The following is an 18,219-nucleotide window of genomic DNA, read 5'->3' as shown; positions in this document are numbered from 1 at the left end:
TCTTATTTTTAAGCATTTAGAGTAACGTTTTCCACAGCATTTTCTCTGAAAAGTTAAATGCTTATGCATGTCTATATAAACTAAAGTTCATGTTACATCTATGCCATGGATGCATTGGATACTCTCTTTCAGTGGGGGAACTGGGGGCGGGGAGGTGATTCGGCAGCTGAATACAACATAAAACCATCTTTCATGACAAGCTCACTTTTCTCTGTGTGTTATTTTACCATTATGAGATGGAAAAATAATGTTCCTTTTAGACACCATCAACTGGAGACAGTACCACGCCAGGAGCAGGCACACGCCAGCATCCGTGCTCTCGAGTGCTGAAGCGAGCAGGAGGGCAACTGCTCACTCAACACCGTAAAGACTCTGTAGGAGTTATTTATACTGTTCCCTGTTGCCTGCTCATGGGCTGGTGGATGCCTCTGGCTTTTATTTCCGTATTTCGACCACAAACATTTCACTGTTTCCTGCTGAATCAATGACGAGGAATTACAAAGCTGGTCCTTGCTCACAAGCACTCCTAGTTTAGTGGCAATGCCAATTTATATGCTCTGAATGGCCTATAGTCTTTCCTCCCTGATAAGGAGAGCCCCAGTGCCTGCCCATGGCTGCCCACCATCCCTAGCACTGAACCAAGGGACTCCACCTGACTTGGAGGCAGGTTCTGTGTCGGATGCTGCCCAAGCTCCCCTTCGGCCGCAGTGCTACCAGCCTCCTCCTGCCGCCGGCGGTCCCGAGGGAAGCCTGAGCTCACCATACCCACCACAGGCATAACTCAAGCGGAGCACGAATCGCAGCCCTCCCCATGTTGCCTGCAGCGCGGTAATTAAGCAAAGCAATGAATTCAGTGTACGTGAACCTGAGGTACGCCTCTGGTGCGGATCTTTTCATGCACTGAGGAAAGTAGCAAACAGACCCAGAAGAATTTTCCCAAGTAAGGTAAAAGAAATCGTTCCCCTTCCCTCCCAGCCTGAACGAGCAGGAGGGGAAAACAATTCAGCCGATGGCACCAGCCCGCCACAGGAAGGTGCTGCATTAAAACCTGGCAATGCTCAGTCACAGCCACGCGTTACCAGAGCCCATCGCTACGGCGGGGTCAGGACGCCACGGTGAGTGGTTATTCTACTCAATTCTATGAATTTATCTGAAGGCAAAACTCCTCTCTGCTTATGACAGGATCTTCATCACCATTCTTTGTACTGGCTGATGCTGACCCCAGTGTCTTTCACCTAGTGGAAAAAAACACGGCTGATGAAATCTCAGAATTTATCTGCCTTATTTTTAGGTTGGAATGATATTCAAATCATCCTAAAAATCTGTACATTTCCCCAGGAGCCTTGGTAGCTCCTGTTGGTGGCCAGCTGCGTGCTCCCTGCTATGGCAAGCTGCCAAAACCCATTTCTTTTAATCCCAAGTGCTCTCAATCAGCGAGCAGCACAGCCACAGGCTGCCGACTCCCGCTCACCCTTTGCAGGACCATGGCTCACTCTTCGGTAGGGCCATCCCCAGAGTTAGCAGAGAAAGTTTTTCACAAAACTCTGTTATAAATGACAGACATCAAGCAACATTTTCAAACTTTGCTTTCTAACTGTAAGCTCCTAGATAAATCGAAGCTTGTTTTTCAGGACAGCTGTGTGTTTACAGTAAAGATATTCATTAGAAGCAATAAAAGCTGTAGGTGCTCAGCACTTACACTGCCAGACCTCTTATTCAGATGTTTAATCGGAAGAACTTGCATTTGAAAATGTTGCCCTAAGGAACTCAGCAGCCCGTCTAAGAGCAGATTAATTGGTCCAGACATGTCCAAACTTAAACATGCAACATGCTGTGGCATCTCTTTGGAATACACGAAATATCAGAAAAACCCAAGCCATCCACGTTAAAGTGTAAAAATATTTCTCAGTATGTTTCTGTCCAAATCCAAGGTTTTCTGTTTTCACAAATGCCAGCCTGAGATTTTAGGGTAGAAACTGAAGTAAAATGATAGACAAAACTAATAGTCACCCATTAGTAATAAGCAAAAATCACACTGAATGGAAGAAATCTTGCATTTAAAAATAAAATTATGTAACTCTCTGCTTCAGTCTTTGTGACATGAAGTATTTATTTATACTTGATAGCCAAATTTAAAAAGTGACAGAGCACCTCACTATTTTTCCCTGCAAAGGCTTCTATGGCTCCATCAATTTTGCCCACAGCAAAATTTGTTCTTTCACAGTCTCTGTCATATTCTTGCATCATAGCTTCAGCTTATTATTACTTTGTTTAAATAAGTTATCCATAAATTCCAGCCTGGACATCAACATTTGTCTTAATTAAAATCTTATGACAGTTTCAGTTGGAAGCTATTTCTCTTTTCCCTCCTAAGAACCCTACTGTGAAGTATTCATGAGCCAGCATGACCCCTTGTTCCAGCCGGGAGATGGCTGCGTTTCATCAGCAGCGGGTGAGGTAACTCCTACCTACACAATCCCCAAAACCATCATGAGAACTCCAAAGATTAAAAGGGATGATTTAAACAAAACTGTCATTATGCTGATTAAAGGGGAAAGATCCTTACATGCTTAAAACCACATGCAAAAGGGGTGGGGAGTGAGGGGTGGGGAGAAAGAATATATACCAGATGCCTAAATGTACCTAGGGGATAGTATGTTCTGATTCAAGAAAGTGATTACCTACCCATCCCTGTTCTCCCACACATGTCCCTAAGGAAACGCGAGGAGGGTCTGTTTTTGTGGTGTCTGTTTCCCAAAGCAAAGGAACATAATGCAGCGGTCCTGGAAAAACCTGTTTTTCTGTGTTTCTACAAGCTAAGGAAGAGATCTTCATTAACATGCTATTTTAAAAATAACTGAAAAGTGAGTGACGGATGGGAAGGCTGGTGAGCGGGAGCGAGGTCTTCGGGGCAGGGTGCAATCTGCCTCTGCGCTGCTGGACCCCAGCAAGAGCAAACGCCCAGGAAAAGCCAAGCGGCAGGCAGAGCTGCCGCTGGCAGCAGCACACCCACGCCGGCGACTTATTTTTAGCCTCTACTCATGGAAGCAAACGTGTGATGAAGCGTTTGTCAGAGCTTGTTGCTCTGGCACCTGGGGAGAGCTGGGGGCCTGCCGCAGGAGGGATGCTGTGGAAGAGAGGAGCTTCTCCTGCTCCTCTCGTCCAACTTGTCACCGTGCCCTTTCACTTCTTTTTCCCTCCCTCGAGGCCATCTCCTCAGCAAAGGAGGGAGCAGCCTTACTGCTCTCCACACCTCTGCCTCTCCCACCCTTCCCTGTGGTTGGCATGTTTATTGGCCTGCTTAAATCCTGTACCTGGAAACAAAATGAGCCGGGAAGCAACAAAGCAGGTGCAAATAAGCCGCTGTGCACCCTGCTTGCTCCGCGGCCTCGTTCCTTGCTTGCAGCACGTGTTGTCTCAGTGCTTTTGTGGCTGCGCTTTTGACTGCAGTGAAAACCACACAGAGGGACCTTCTACGTAGGTATCTAAAAGGCATGTGCACATGCACTGCCTGGGTGGGAAAAAAAGTAACTGTAGCAGACATCCATTCCACACCGCGTTACAAGCCATAAAAAAGGGGAAAAGGAGCTCAACAGGAAGAAAGGAGAGATACAGGTGACTTCACAGGTGCACAATGTACATACAAAATCATTCTGCAGGTTGCAGAACTAAGCTTTTTTGCATGTCAAATAGAAAAATATTTACTCCTGTGCCCACACAGCTGTCCTTAACTTTGCAGCAAGACTTTACCCCTTAAGCCAGTTCAAAGTATGTATAAATACATAAATAAAGTTGGAATTGGGACAGCTGGAAGGGATCACTTATTTATCTATGACCTCCCACTGAATTTTGGTAGACTTCAAAGCATCTAAGACAAGAGTGTGGACTTCATGTCTATCATGCCATTAAAGGAAAAGCCAGAATTAAAAAATTGTCAAAGGATGCACATGCATCACACTCCCATACGCAATTAATCTATATGAACAACACTTCACTGCTGTGAAATACAGAGAAAAAAAGCATGCGAATCCATATTTATTTGAGAACACTAGTTATGAAGCAAAACACACAAAATTAAAGGGCAACAAACTCAATCCACAGCAGAGTGCAGAAAAAAGAAAGTACAATACTAACTCTCTGAGAGGATTCAATTTTCATCAAGTACCTTTGAATGTCAAGTTCTGAATGAAGGGAGACCAACATGCACTGCAAAACCTGTGGATCAAAGAGAGAAAAGAAGGGGAGGGGGAGATACAATTGTTAACAGGAATAGAAAAAGCAGAACAATAGAAATTGAAAGAGGATAACCTGTACATACTGAAAGTATACTGAGTAAAGGAAGAAGAGAAGAGAAGAGAAGAGAAGAGAAGAGAAGAGAAGAGAAGAGAAGAGAAGAGAAGAGAAGAGAAGAGAAGAGAAGAGAAGAGAAGAGAAGAGAAGAGAAGAGAAGAGAAGAGAAGAGAAGAGAAGAGAAGAGAAGAGAAGAGAAGAGAAGAGAAGAGAAGAGAAGAGAAGCACTGAAAAGTAATGAAGGAAAGGCACATGTGCCAGGGAACAATATGCTCTCTCAGTACTTAAAATCCAATATTCTCAGGACCCTTGCTGGACTCAGTTCGGATACGCAATGTGTGGTAGTGTGTCAAAGAAATGGAGAATGTTCTTCTAGTATAAGAGTTAATGGCAGAGAGTTGAGCCACACAGATTCAAACATACATCTAGCAACCGTATCTGACAAGAAATCGCAAAATATGCATTCTTTCTAAGAAATGATACAACTCTTGGCTGGAGTTAGCAGAAGTCATTACACTACTGCGTTGATTTCACACTTACTACAGAGACACAGAATCCTTCAACCATACTTAGAAATATTGTAGTACTCTTGATTAACCACAGCTTTAACAAGAATAAAAGATAAACAATGGTATGATTAAGAAGTATTCTCCAATCATATCTCTCTTTACTATTCTACATCTTATCTTAAAGCACACAGAATGTGAAAATGTGCCAAAAAGGATTTAAGGGCCCAAAAAACTCGAACAGTTTTTTCCCTCCAACACATGCATGAGATGCAAATTGGAGGGGAAATTGTCTACTGCTGTTTTGAGTCCTTATAGGTGGAGGTCCTATATTTTCCTTCGTCTTCATTTGCCTGTGGGGTGGAGGTGGGGTAAAAGAGATTTTGTGTTGAGCTCTAAACAACCTTCTCTGAACAATCAATTCCTCCTTCAGCCAGAGTCAGGCTCCCACGACAACTGCTGCTGCCCCGTTCAGAGCATGCAGCTATTCATACCAGGCAAAGAAATGCAACTGCTTTCATAACAAGGATGTCATTGTTAAAGAATCTTATTTAGCAAGTAATTATAATGCCAACATCATAATTAAGAGAGTAATTCAAAGAATCTTTTGAATTTTACAAACCCAGAGGATATGAGCATATGAGAGCTGATTCTGGGGACGAGATAAGCAACATATAAGTATGCCGTGATTTTTCATGTTTTCGTCAACTGGATACTTTGGAAGGGCAGTACCATTTTATTTAAAAAGAACAATAGATCATTCTTTTCCCTATGATAAATGCATCATTTAGAATTGTTCAAGTAAAATGCAACTTTTACAAATAAGCTATTTATGCAAACACAGTACAAATTAAATGTAGCCTTCCGGCAACAGCTGGAAAAATTCCAATTACAAACCACAAAGACAAAACAGTCTGTTGCTAATGTCTCACTAATACTGAAACCGTATTAGGGTTTTTCATAGTTTTCTGTCACCACCCCAAACATGCAAACCTGCAAAGTTCTATTTGTCCTTTAATTAACTGTTCTTCTGATTAAAAAGAAAAAAAAAATTATGGATTCTCTAAGGACTAAATCCCATCTCAATGCCAAAAACACGAGACTTCCAAAGGAAAAATTCATGCTGCCTATTTGCTTGACGTTCAGGCTTCACCATACATCAAGTTCCCGCTTTGGCAGGGACATTACTCTGCACAACGGCAGCACTAAAAGAGTGCAACTGTCGCCCTCCCTAAAGCCATTGCATAGGATCAACCTGGGCTATTTAGTTTCCTCAAACCCTGTCACCTCATGCGGAATCACAGCTGTGTGGCTTTTCTCTGGACTTTCCTACTCCCAAAGGAAGTGAGACATCCGTTCTGACCTAAGGGCGGGTAAGGAAATGAGGGTGCTTGACGAAATCGGCAACACTTCCCACCCTCAATCCAGGGAAAATGCTGTCTGTATCCTTACCTCTCCCCCTTCTCTTCTCATAACATGGTATTCATTTTAATTTTAAAGCAAGTATATAGATGAGGATTTGCAGTTAAAATATATAAAACTAGTCCACCTAGATCCAGAAGTCTCTCCTTCCTCTTAAGGGAGCTGATATGAAATCATATGGATGTGATGCAGGATTAGGAGCTAGCATTCTCTGAACAAACACAGGCTGGGAGGAAGAAATGAACGACACACGAGTACGGAACCACCACAGCAGTGCAGCAGCAGGCTTCGCCAGTTCCTGCATAAGGTAGCAGGAGGCAAACGAGGCCTCCACAGTGTTATACAGTAAACTCTGGATCACCTAAAGAAGATCCAGACATGCCAATATGGGAGAAATATAATCAAGACCATTACTGCAGACCACATAAAGATCTTATTATGAATGAAATTTGAAGACATTTGGGTCTGAATCCAAACCTGAAGCGTGGCTTCTGTTGGAACTTTCCAAAATATTTCTTAACTTTCTACACTCCTTTCCAAACTCAACACCACACTGATGCCTTCATCAGCACTCTGATGACCTCAAGGATATTTAAAGAGGGAAAACAGTAATGATCTATTTCTTCCTTTCCTCCCAGATTGTAGGGGAATATTATTTTTTTTCCATATGTGGGCATGCATGTGGATATATATAGCCCACAATGATGGAAATGAATTCAAGGAGAGCTTTGCAATTTCCAAATGCAGCAAGGGCTGCAATCTCGCCCATCCCAGGGACAGGTTTCTGGGACAATACCCTGTCTCCCACTTCCCTCACCGATTCCGTCATTGTTCCAGAGAGGTGAAGCCTCAGAGCAAACACCCAGCATGAGGGGAGAAACAGGATGTTGGAGCAAATCCCACAGCTGATTAAAAAACTCTGGACTTGACTTATTCAGAAATAAAGAGCTGTAGAGCACAGAACACTCAACTAACATGCTCTGAGCAACCTCTGCTGGCCAGCAGACAGGATCCTGTGCCTCCTCCTAAATGGAGTTGTACAGAGCCTGTGATTTCATTCCCATATATGAGTGTGCAGATCCTTAGCTGCCTTGAACGAGTATTACTTGACCAGCCTGAACAGCACAAGGATAACCTATAAAAGGTGGGCCTGTCCCAGTGAGCTGGTAAAAATTACAGGGATTTCCACTGTCTGTTACCAAATACCCTCAGAGCAGTGAGGCTCTTGTTGAAACTAGTATTCAGTCTTCAGGAGCTGTGAAAGCAAATAGCCAGAATACATGAGGTACCAACTCACTGGCATGCAAAGAAACAGATTAATTCAGGCAGGTAGACGTATAAAGGTAATACGAAGAAAATCAACAAAAGAGTGTAAGTAATTTCCTCTGGAAAAAAGTGGAAAATATTAGAGGCCAAGGAGGAGAGTGGAAACCGGCGCTGGGACATGGTGCGCAGCTAACGGAATGATTGCAGAGCCTTGCTAACGGCAAGTATGAGCAGGATGGGATGGAGAAAAACTAGTTTCAGGAGCCAGTCTTTACTGTAATGAGAAAGGTGCCAGAGACAAAGGAAACAGCTGTCAAACATGTTGCTTTTGAACTTTAAACCTAAACAGAGTGAGTGGTGGCCCTGGAAAAAAAAGTGGAGAAAGCTAAGGAGGAAAGCAAAGTTGCCAGGAATGTGCTGAATGTCATCAAATGAAGTCGTAAGAAAAGTCTGGTGAATACCACTTGTAAGGTAGCACCCAAAGGTTTAGCATGCAGTAACTTAGGGAGGACAAGGATTAATATCTTGGGGCTGACTGACTGTATTAGTCATTATTCCAGGGCCTTCAAAACAAGGGTGAATGAACTGTAAGTCTGTCTTGTGGGATCTGCTTGCTAAGCAGATCAAAGTATTCACCATTTCAAGCAGGATCAGGCCTGTTGAACACTGAAATTCTAAGTTTCCGAAGGAAAACGCAGATACTTGAGACATTTGTGTTGATGATTTAGCAGGAGACATCTGTCCCCCTGAGTCAGCCTGAAGTAATGTCACAGAAGGGCGTCAGGAGCGCGATGTGCTCCCACCGCAGGAATGCAGCACTGCTGTTCTTGCCAGCAGTGATGATACAAGCCAAAGTGCCTTTTCACTGAGGTACTAGCAGTGCTGCGAAAGTGGAGACACCGAGGAGCACGTCAAGCTTTCTCCGTTTTTCCAGCCTGTGTAATATACCCTTGATTTATGCTTCTGACGGAGTTCACAAGGGAATCTCTTACAAAGGCAGAATACCTTACATACGTTACATTTATCGTGGGTCACCCAGGAAGATGACACAGCTGCTGAGATGAGAAGTGGCTAAAATCAGAGCAACGCATGGGTACAGTGTGAAGCAAAGCCGGGTTAGGCAGGACATTGCGATGCCAATTAGTGTTCCCTAGGTTTACAGTCTCTGGGTGAAATCCTGCAGAGACATGCAATCAGCCGATGCTGGAGGGAAACAATAATGAAAACACAAAGGGCTGGAGACGAGTATGTAGATGATGATACATGACTAAATGAGATGCTGACTCATAAGTCCTCTGAAACAGCTTGAAACAGAAGGAAGGAAATGCAGATCAACGGCTTATTTCCTGCGCACAATGGTTTAGCGGGGAGGCTCCGAGAAAGTGGCATTTCTCAACAATGCTGGGATGGGAAAAAGTCAGGATGGGAACTCAGCTGGGTTCAGGCCAAAGATGTTCTTCCAACAGAAAATTTAAGCACACAAGTGCGTCTGCCAAAGAAGGGAAAGGGTAAAGTCTTTCATCACATGAAAATACTGTCAATGTACAGGATCAACTGCGAGCAATCTGCAAGACAGCCTTTAAGCAACTGGGATAAAAACGGAGAAGGGCAACGACAAATGGTTCAAAATGAAGCACGGAAACAAAAAGACCAGTGAAATGTAAACCAGGAATGCAGTCAGAGAGATGAGAACAAAGGAAGAGGTCTGCACAAAACATTAGGACTTCTTACGTTTCAGGATTTACATTTTCCAGCACATTCTACATCTACAGCATCCCTCAAATTGTGTATGTTCTTTGGCTCCGACTCACTGAACATTACAGCTGAAAATGACACGTGTTAACTTGGTAAAAGTTAAAAAAATTAAAAAAAAAAAAACAAACAACAGTGAGGAAGGGTCTCCACTGTCATTTTTGTCTTTTTCTCAGTTTTTGTAAAAAAATTCCTAAAAAATTGTGTTTCATTTAATTTTAGCGAGGATTAAAGCTAAGTTAGTATTTTATATACTTTCATATAATATTTAATAAACATTAAAATCAAACAACTAGACCTAGACAAATTTTAAAACATCTCAAGGAAATCCAGATCATATTCCAAATCATAATTTTTTAGAGATATTAAATAGTTACACCTTTAAAGTAAAAAATAGTCTGGTATTCAAGAGGTTCAGAAGTACTCCAGGGTCACATAGCCTTCCACCTTTTGCTGTCTCTCCACCCATGTGGAGATGCTATGTTGAAATTCCATATTTTTCACTGTCTCAACAGAAATATAACATTGTATCTATACTCCAGACCTAATACCAAGGAAAAACATAACTTCTTATTCACCTTAGATATCTTACAAGTTTAAGGATTTTTAAGCAAGATCCTGCAGGTTATTGTATATTTCAGTCTTGGCTCCATCATGGATTTATACTTAAAAGTGTATAATTAAACACATAATTAAGAATAATCATATAAGAAGTCCATGAGATTATTTTCATGAATAAAGTTAGGCATGAACTGATAATCTGGTTGTTCTTGGGCCCTAACACCTATAGTGGTGAGTGCTTATCCGAGTCTTCGCTTTCCACATTTCACATAAAAGTAATCAAGAAAATAAATAAAAGAAATTATTCCCGTATTTATGAATTGTCTGTCCGCTGCTACAGTACTTAAGTATCACTGTGCAATGCACCATGCAAACCCAGACTGGTTGGCGCAGGCTGGAGAAAAAATGACGGCTGGGTCTAGTTTCTCTAAGGTAATCTGAACCTGACTTGAATCTGTGAATCCGAACCTGCATCACTCTCCTGTGATGCGAAATTCTGTATGTGAAAAGCCTACATTGTACAGACATGGAAAAGTGAAAAAACATTGGCTGAAGATCTCAAAGTTAGATGCCTAATGAGGCGTACAAGCTTACAAAGAGGTGCCTCACCATGCCTTCTACTAATTCTGGTAAAATTTGCAGGGAACAGAGCAATTTTGAATTAGTGGCTCTGTTAGGGCTTTGCAGCCACTGACATGTAATATCTGTTATCTCTGGCAGTTTAAATATGGACGGAGACACTAAGCTTTACTAAGTTAAGTGGCCAGAATATTGTCTGCCATTTTTCTGTATCTGTCCCACAGTTAGAAATAGGGACAATCAGACAAACACTGTATCTTTTTCCAATAGTCTGTTTCTCCTATTATTCATTCCTTTCCTCCTATCGTTATCATTTCTTGGAATCACAATATATTGCTGAAGATAAACAATAAAAAACTATTATGAGTCTTTATAAAGGAATAAACAATGATAACCTGAGAAGGAAAAGATTCTCATAAGCTGTCTCCAGTATTTTGAAAAGTAAGAATAATAGAGAAAATATGATGTTTAAAGAATATAGCTGTTCTTCTCTCTCATTTTTCTGTGGTATTTTTCTTCCAACTTTATTTAAACAACTGGCTGACCTGGTTATTCATACAATAACCATCACTGAAAAGCACAGTATGGTGTATGCAATGACAACTGATGGGTCTACTGAGAACAACATCCTCTGAAATGCAGAAAAAACGCATGGCCTTGTCATATTCCATTGCTCACATTTAATTGTAGTGTTTCTTTCATAAGTTCTTTCTTTTACACTTCATTTTGGCCTTCACTTACTGATTAAATGTACCGTATTTTCTAGGCTGTCATCAGCTCATCCAACTAAACCTTTAAAAAAGCTACTCAAAGTGATCAAAATTTGGATTATTTCCTATTCAAAACTTTAGGGTTACAGGATTTGCTCCTCCCCTCCAAACTAAAAAAAAAATAATTGTATGGTAGTTACTCAGAAGACAGCATAAACCAAAATGTGGCTGTGCACACATTTTGTTCCACCTTTCTGCTGTGTTCCTCCATAAGACAAAAGGACATTACTGGACAGGTTTTCTAACAACTTAAACCCCACAACTCCAAATGATGGGAACTGCAGGTCTCTGTCAAGAATCACCATTTTAACTACTGCCTGAGACAACTTCTGGAAAGATCTCGTGCAGTATAGCACCTGCCCACGTCAGGACGATCAGTGACGGCACCCAGCAGCCTGCTTTTGTGCTCAGCTCTTATAGAAACCATAAACTACTTCATTTATGTGCTTCAATAGGCCTAATTTCTTTTAAGAAAATAGGTGGTAGAGCAGAAACAATTTAAAGAGGGTATTGAGGGTAATCTGGGTAAGACAAATCAATATAGAACTGTACAGGCAACTCTATTCCTTTGTGAGTGGTTCTCTTAACAATTACTTCTTGATATACTAAAGCGTTCTTAGAAAACTTTCATTAATCAGAATTCCTTTGACCACAGACAAATGGGCGAATAAACGTGGTTATATTCACTTTAAACTGTATAAAGCAGTAATCTTCCAAAGGGGCTCTAATTCTCTCCCTCGGGAAAATCCAGAATCTTTCAAAAAAAAAAAAAAAATCCAAACTTCTTGTTTAAGTGGGCCGGCAAAGATGTCCAGTCACAGCTTTCTACAGTCCAAGAGTTATCAAGCTTTTGTTCCCATTTCAGTCCTTACAAAACCACTTTTCCTGTCCTTGGCCCACCCGACACAACAGAATTCACAATACCCACCTACCTTACAAGGCTTCTGCAACAATTAACTCACGAATAGTTTCCAGCACACTGCAGGGGAAACCGCTACAGAAAAGTATCACATTTATACACCACATTAAGTTTGCTCTAAACCTCTTGTAAGGATCACAAAGACTCGGGACAGTAGTGAGGTTTTGTTAACCACAGTCTCCTAGATTTTTTTCCTAAAACTTTGAACTACAATATCAAACATAAAAAGCCTACCTGTCTTTATTATTAACTGAATTTATTACCTTCCACCCTTTCTTAAACACATACCTGTCATCTACACAATTACAAGAGAGATATGAGCTCAGAAATGCCTTTGTGCAGCATATACCAGCTTACACTTGAATAGTATACAGAGTAATTAGAGTGGAATCCAGCTGAATAAGTCAGTCTTATTATCTCATAATATCAGTTATCTCATATTATTGAGCTAAATATTAAGTACATATAACGCTACACACAAACAGTGAGGTTCTGCAAGGTCCTGAGTGAATCCTGGTTTTGATACAATCAGATATCACTGCTATGATACTAGGGGCTAATTAACAGCCACCATTAGCTTATGGAAAATTATCTTGATATCACTATTGCAAAACAACACTGTAAGTTTTTATTGCTAAGGAAATTTACATATTACTTTCAATTTCAGTTTTTTAAATATATATAGATATTCAAATAATATATATAGTTCAAATGTCCTCACTGCAATATGCTTTATTACATACTGCAAAATCTGCTTCTTAAAATTATCTACTCACATTTAAGGGATACAATGAAAACGCAATAATAAAAAAACCATAATGTCAGCTCATTCATCAGAAATGCCCGTTCAAATATATCCCATTTGGAAACAACAGACAGATGCTACTGGCTTTACAAGCCTTACAGAGCAAGGAACAGAGTTAGAGTTGGATTTCAAGAGTTGATGTCACCATTGTTCACAAGCCAACAAAGGGCTTTAAAACTGAAAAGAATCTACAGCACATAAAATGGTTTCCAACTTGTAAGGGGTCCAGGCCCTGCGCCAGTGGATAATAATTTGCAATACAGTTTAGGGTTTTTCAGAGGAGAAGCTGGGGGAGGGGATATAACACATTCATGCAGAAAGGAATGTGCAATTCCATACTCTTACATGCTACAAAGAGAGAAATCTTGTTTCTTTGTGTTGTATGTGTCCTCTCTTCAAATGTTTAAACATTTCCCACACTGGGATCTTCCTTTTTAACATCTTTGTTCATCAAAAAGCTTTCTTTATAGTTAACAGTGCTAGCACCACTCGTAAATGACAAAGTGTCAAAAATTAGGAGCAAGCAAGCCTCATAAGAGCCAACAGATGTATTTTCTGGATATCAGACGGAGATGCAGTGAAAATAGTATGTACATTTCAATTTTCTCTTTGTTGATGTACTCTTCTTTTAGCACATATGCATTTAGTATTCTTAGAACTGCTGAAAATTTACCAAATCAAAAGGTTAAAACTTTGCAATGAAGTAACTTTTAGTAGACAAAATCAGACGAGCAGTACACAGTGTCTTCTGCTCTTGCGTGAACATTCAATGACCTCCTATTCCTCAGTGCCTCTCCTCCCCTAAATTCAGCAAAAGACAATGTTATCTGTTCAAACAAAAAAGATACACACAAATATTTGAAAAAGCTGTGTCTCGGTCTTTTCTTACTACATGGCACAGTCTTCACTAGCCAATAAATACTGTAGCCAGAACATAATGTTGGTTTGTACTTGAGCATTATCCATTTGCCTGGTTACTGAAAATGCGAGCACATGTGCCTCATGATTTAGAGGTATGCACACAAAAGGAATCCTGCCTCTGCAGAAGCTCGTGGAATGTGCTTTGCTACAGGCATTCAAAGAGGGCCAGGATTTTATCCCTATCATGTTACTCCTCTTTTAGTGTCTCTAACCCTTACAAATGGATTTGAAAGATTCAAAGTGAAGAAAGAATGGGTTCTAACCTACTGTTCTTTCAGGAAGCTTCTGAGAATAATTAACTCTCCAACAGGTGACTCTGGGAAATGAAGTTATAAAGCAAAACATACAGGCAGTGGTCCTCCTTATGTGTGTCTGAACATGGGTGAAGGCAGCTAACCTTGTGAAAATAAATGCATTGACAGACTCTACAGACACTCTATGGTAATTTTTGCCTGCGCTGTCATGGTGTTATCTTGGGAACTAGAAAAAGATTCCCACTTTGGCCATGGAGCAATACTCACATTCTCTTTCTTTGGCCTTTGCTCCTCATCATTCACTTGCCTATTTTTGTTGGATAGCAATGCATCTTTATTCTCCAAACAGCAGTGAAATGCATGTTCTCTATTTCCAAACACCAAGACCTCCTATTCTCTGATGTAACTGTTAGTAAGGAAAATTCCGTGCATTGCAGGTTACAGCATCTCAGTGTGCATTGTAGATGTACATTTTTTCCCTTCAGTGTCCTTAAAAAATTATCTCCTTGCTTGCAACTTGCATCAATTCTGATTGAGAGAGATGATGACCCTGAGATATACTCAGCAGTGCTCTACTACTCAGTGTGCTGTTCACAACATAAACCGACGGCACAGCTGTAGTCGGTCTCAGGAATAATCTCCAGATTGACTAGCTAGAAAACAGCTCTTACTCCCATCCACACAGAAAGGCGATGCAAAGATGGTTTATGTTGTAGGTAATAGGTGTATGACAGATATTCCATACTACAGGATCTTTCAGCAGATTGCTGCAGAAGAGAGACCGAGGAACTTTTTTTTTTTTTTTTTTAATCTTGAAGGTTCTGGGCAAAAGTAATTCAAAACTGAAGAGATACTCTGACCTGAGTAACTCAGAAGGGAATACTAAGCTCTTATGAAGACATTAAAATACTCCAGACTTCTATTCACATTGGCTGTGTTACCCTAATATACCTTTAACCCTCTTAAATTAGTTCCCATCATCAGTCATTTTCTCTAGTTCTTGAAATTCCTAGAAGCATCATTATTTCTCTATTTCTAAAAATCAAACAGAAAACCCAATCTGACAATGAAGGTGGACTAAGGAGAATTCTGTGAAAGCAGATGTTAAATGGAGTTCACTGAAGGTTTAGAAAAGAAAGCCAAGTGGAAAAAAAAAATCTAGTGGATGATCATATCAGCTCTGACATGCATTGACTGAGCTTTCAGTTCTGCTTATCTCAGGAACTGAACAAACAACTAGTAATTTTGGTAGTATTCAATAAGGCAAGGGAGTAAGTTGTACAGCACTGCTGAAAGAAATAAATTTATGTTTCATTTTTCTGAAGGAACACTGAATTCTAAAAAGAAACAATAATTTGATTATTTCTGAAGGTATTAACAAATAACTTCATGTCATATATCTTTCTGCCAGAGTCCTAACTGAATAAAGTAGGGGACAGCAAAAGGACCCAGCAGCAGCAATACCTAGTTATCTCTTTCCATTCACTGGTGTAACTCAACAAATCTATGACTCCTTTTGGATATGAACTGAAGGACTGTTTGTTGATTTTATAAATAACTGTTTACATTCCTTCCTAATATCTATTACTTTTTTATAAATTTCATTTACAGATGCCTGTCCAGAAAATTGAAAGCTTTTAGGAAAATTGTTATGGAGGAATTTTAGGTTCTAAATGGTAATAATTGTTAGGACAGCATTTGCTGAATTTCAGAACTCAAAGGTGTGAAAGTTAAATGCTTGTGGCCTCTTGTTTGTAGGACACAGAGCTAATTCATTATCAGGTTATATGATTTATAAATGAATGCTTTAAAACTCTACAAAAATTGTTTTTCATTAAAAAGATAGACCCTTCTTTACGAAAGGTTTGACTAAGGGCAAATAGAACTCTCCAGCAATATTGCTTACGTTGAAGATTACAAAGACAGCTTCTGTGTGGAAGGAAAACTGAAATTGTTCTACCAAGAGGAATGAAAGACAGACAGTTGAATAATATGGAGAAAAAAAACACAAGTGAAGAACACCCAGAAAAGTATGTTTCTAAATTAGCTAGACATTCATCTTTTTTCCTGCCTGAAAAGCAAATGAAAACGAAAAAAATATGTTTGGCCTAAAATATGTGGCCTAACAGTACAAAAAACCATAGATATCTTTAAAAGCAATTTGTAGACAATGCTAATATGAAAAGACCCTCTCCCATCATGAACCCTTTCAATCTAGTTAATAGAGCCTGCACGTCCTGTAATGGAAACGTGAACAAAAACTGTTCTGAAAGCAGGCAATTCTCTCTTTATGCCTTAGTAAATACTATACAAATAATGATAATGTACGGTCTAGAATGAATCCTTATTAGATAGCATTTAAATAAGAGGGGGGACACAAAACAGTACTTACCCTTTGAAAACTTTCTTCTGAGGATCAACGATAGATACCAGCTTATTAAGGTCTGCAACACCAGCTACAGTATATATTGCGTGAGAACTGAGAAAGGTGTGTTAACGTGGTCCAAATAACAGGTAAAACAGTTTGCAAACTCCTGTTACTTTGTCAAATGTATACCCCAAGCAAGCAAGCAAGCAAACAAACAAACAAGAAAACCCTACCAAACGTTAACCTTCACAAGGTGAACGAACCACTTTTCCAAGCTCTCAAACTCTGGATGACACAGTAGATGGGATACGCCTGATTTTGGCTGTGGGGATGACGAAGGCAAGTAGCTATCAGCCACTTTTGAACACCCTCAGCTCCTTGAAGCCAAGGTCGTAAAAGCCATGTTATGGCTCAGATAAGTTAAGGTGGGTACGGTACGGAGCATTCCTAAATTGCCCCACACTGGGCAGCCACACACCCTTCACCTGCTGAGTGTCACCTATAGAGCTGCACATGTTTAAATCCGTAGGCAAATCTCAAAGCAGCAATTTTTGCTAGCTTTCAAGCTACTTGATTCATGTTGGTGCAGGGCTGATCATCAAAAGAAACCAGGACCTCTGGCCCACCGCACAGCAGCTCCTCCAGTCATGGCCCCTGTGATGGCACCTCCTCAACTGTATTTGCATGCGATGCTTGCATCAAATATTGCAATTGCTTATATGGGAAAATACTATATGGCAATATACGGACTAGATTTAGCTTCATTTAATTCACGTGCAAAAAGAAAAGCCAGTCACATGCAAAGAGCCAGGTCTCTCTCTCTAGACTGCCACAAACCACCCATGGGCTATAGCTAGGAACATCTGACAGACCATATCTAGCTTTCACATATGCCTTACGAATTATTGGTATTTCCAGAGTGGTTTTAGTATTTGTCTTTTTGGCTAAAAGGAATAATAACATAGCATTTTTAAAGTGCGATCACAATGTATTACAGCACTTGAGAAATTCTTCTAAGTATCAACTCGTTTTGGGTAAGATAAAGTGCATCTCTTCCACAGTCAAAAGTTATGGCAGCACAAAGAAGGGAAAACCAGTAACTGTGTAAACTTAAAAATACGGTGGGTATAGAAGAGTGGGATCTGGGAGGGCTACGCTTCGTTTGAGCAGCATAATTTGCAAAGACTATTTTCTTTGCCGTAAGGGGGTCTTCCACTTCTTTATCATGGGAAATGAAATAGTAATAAAAGCTAACTGATAAAGACCTGCAGAAAATGCTATGCAAATTGCTGCAAGTACAGTCACAACCTACCACCTCAAAGTGCCGCATTCCTAATGCCTGAATCTGCTGTTTCACAACATCCTGTATTACCAGCAAAACACATTTCCAAATCGTACCTCTCCATTTTGTGTGTATTCTTTCTTGACCAGGCCTAACTCCTTAAAACTAAGAAAACGCCCAGAGGCAATTTAGATTTCCTCTGTCTACTGGAAAAAATAGAAGCCTCACAAGAAACCTTTCATCAGTGCGCTATTGGGAAAAAAAAAACCTAGGAGGCAGAAATGGGATAAAATCCTTCTAGGCCCTCTTACAGTTGAAAACTGGCCAATTCAAAGAATAATTTCTAAAGCAACAGGCCATGCTTCATCTCTTTTCCACTTACGATCTTCTGGTTAATAAATATGACCTCCCTAGCAAGTACTACAGCTTTCTTAAGGTACTGTAGTTTAAAAATGGAATTTTAGTAAACTTACTGGCAAAAGAAACACATTTCAGTATTAAAACATAAAATGTTTGCCAACTAT

The 18,219-nt window shown here is 40.3% G+C and overlaps 1 protein-coding gene across 12 annotated transcripts in view; it reads right to left on the bottom strand.

Moving 5' to 3' along the window:
- KIAA1217 (KIAA1217 ortholog) overlaps positions 1-18,219 on the bottom strand; it is a 374,019-nt gene that overhangs the window by 104,772 nt on the left and 251,028 nt on the right. For 4 of the 12 annotated variants that reach the window (XM_075419527.1, XM_075419525.1, XM_075419526.1 and 1 more), the window contains one exon: positions 4,135-4,215. The exons of 7 other annotated variants lie outside the window; for them this stretch is intronic. In XM_075419527.1, coding sequence (XP_075275642.1) covers positions 4,135-4,215 — 81 coding nt within the window. Of the gene's footprint in view, positions 1-4,134; positions 4,216-18,219 lie in introns of those variants that run through there. One more of the 12 variants, XM_075419533.1, reaches the window with a different exon arrangement.

This window comes from Opisthocomus hoazin, chromosome 4, assembly GCF_030867145.1.
Source record: "Opisthocomus hoazin isolate bOpiHoa1 chromosome 4, bOpiHoa1.hap1, whole genome shotgun sequence".
NCBI classification, from domain to species: Eukaryota; Metazoa; Chordata; class Aves; order Opisthocomiformes; family Opisthocomidae; genus Opisthocomus; species Opisthocomus hoazin.
This window is presented reverse-complemented; position numbering and strand designations above follow the sequence as displayed.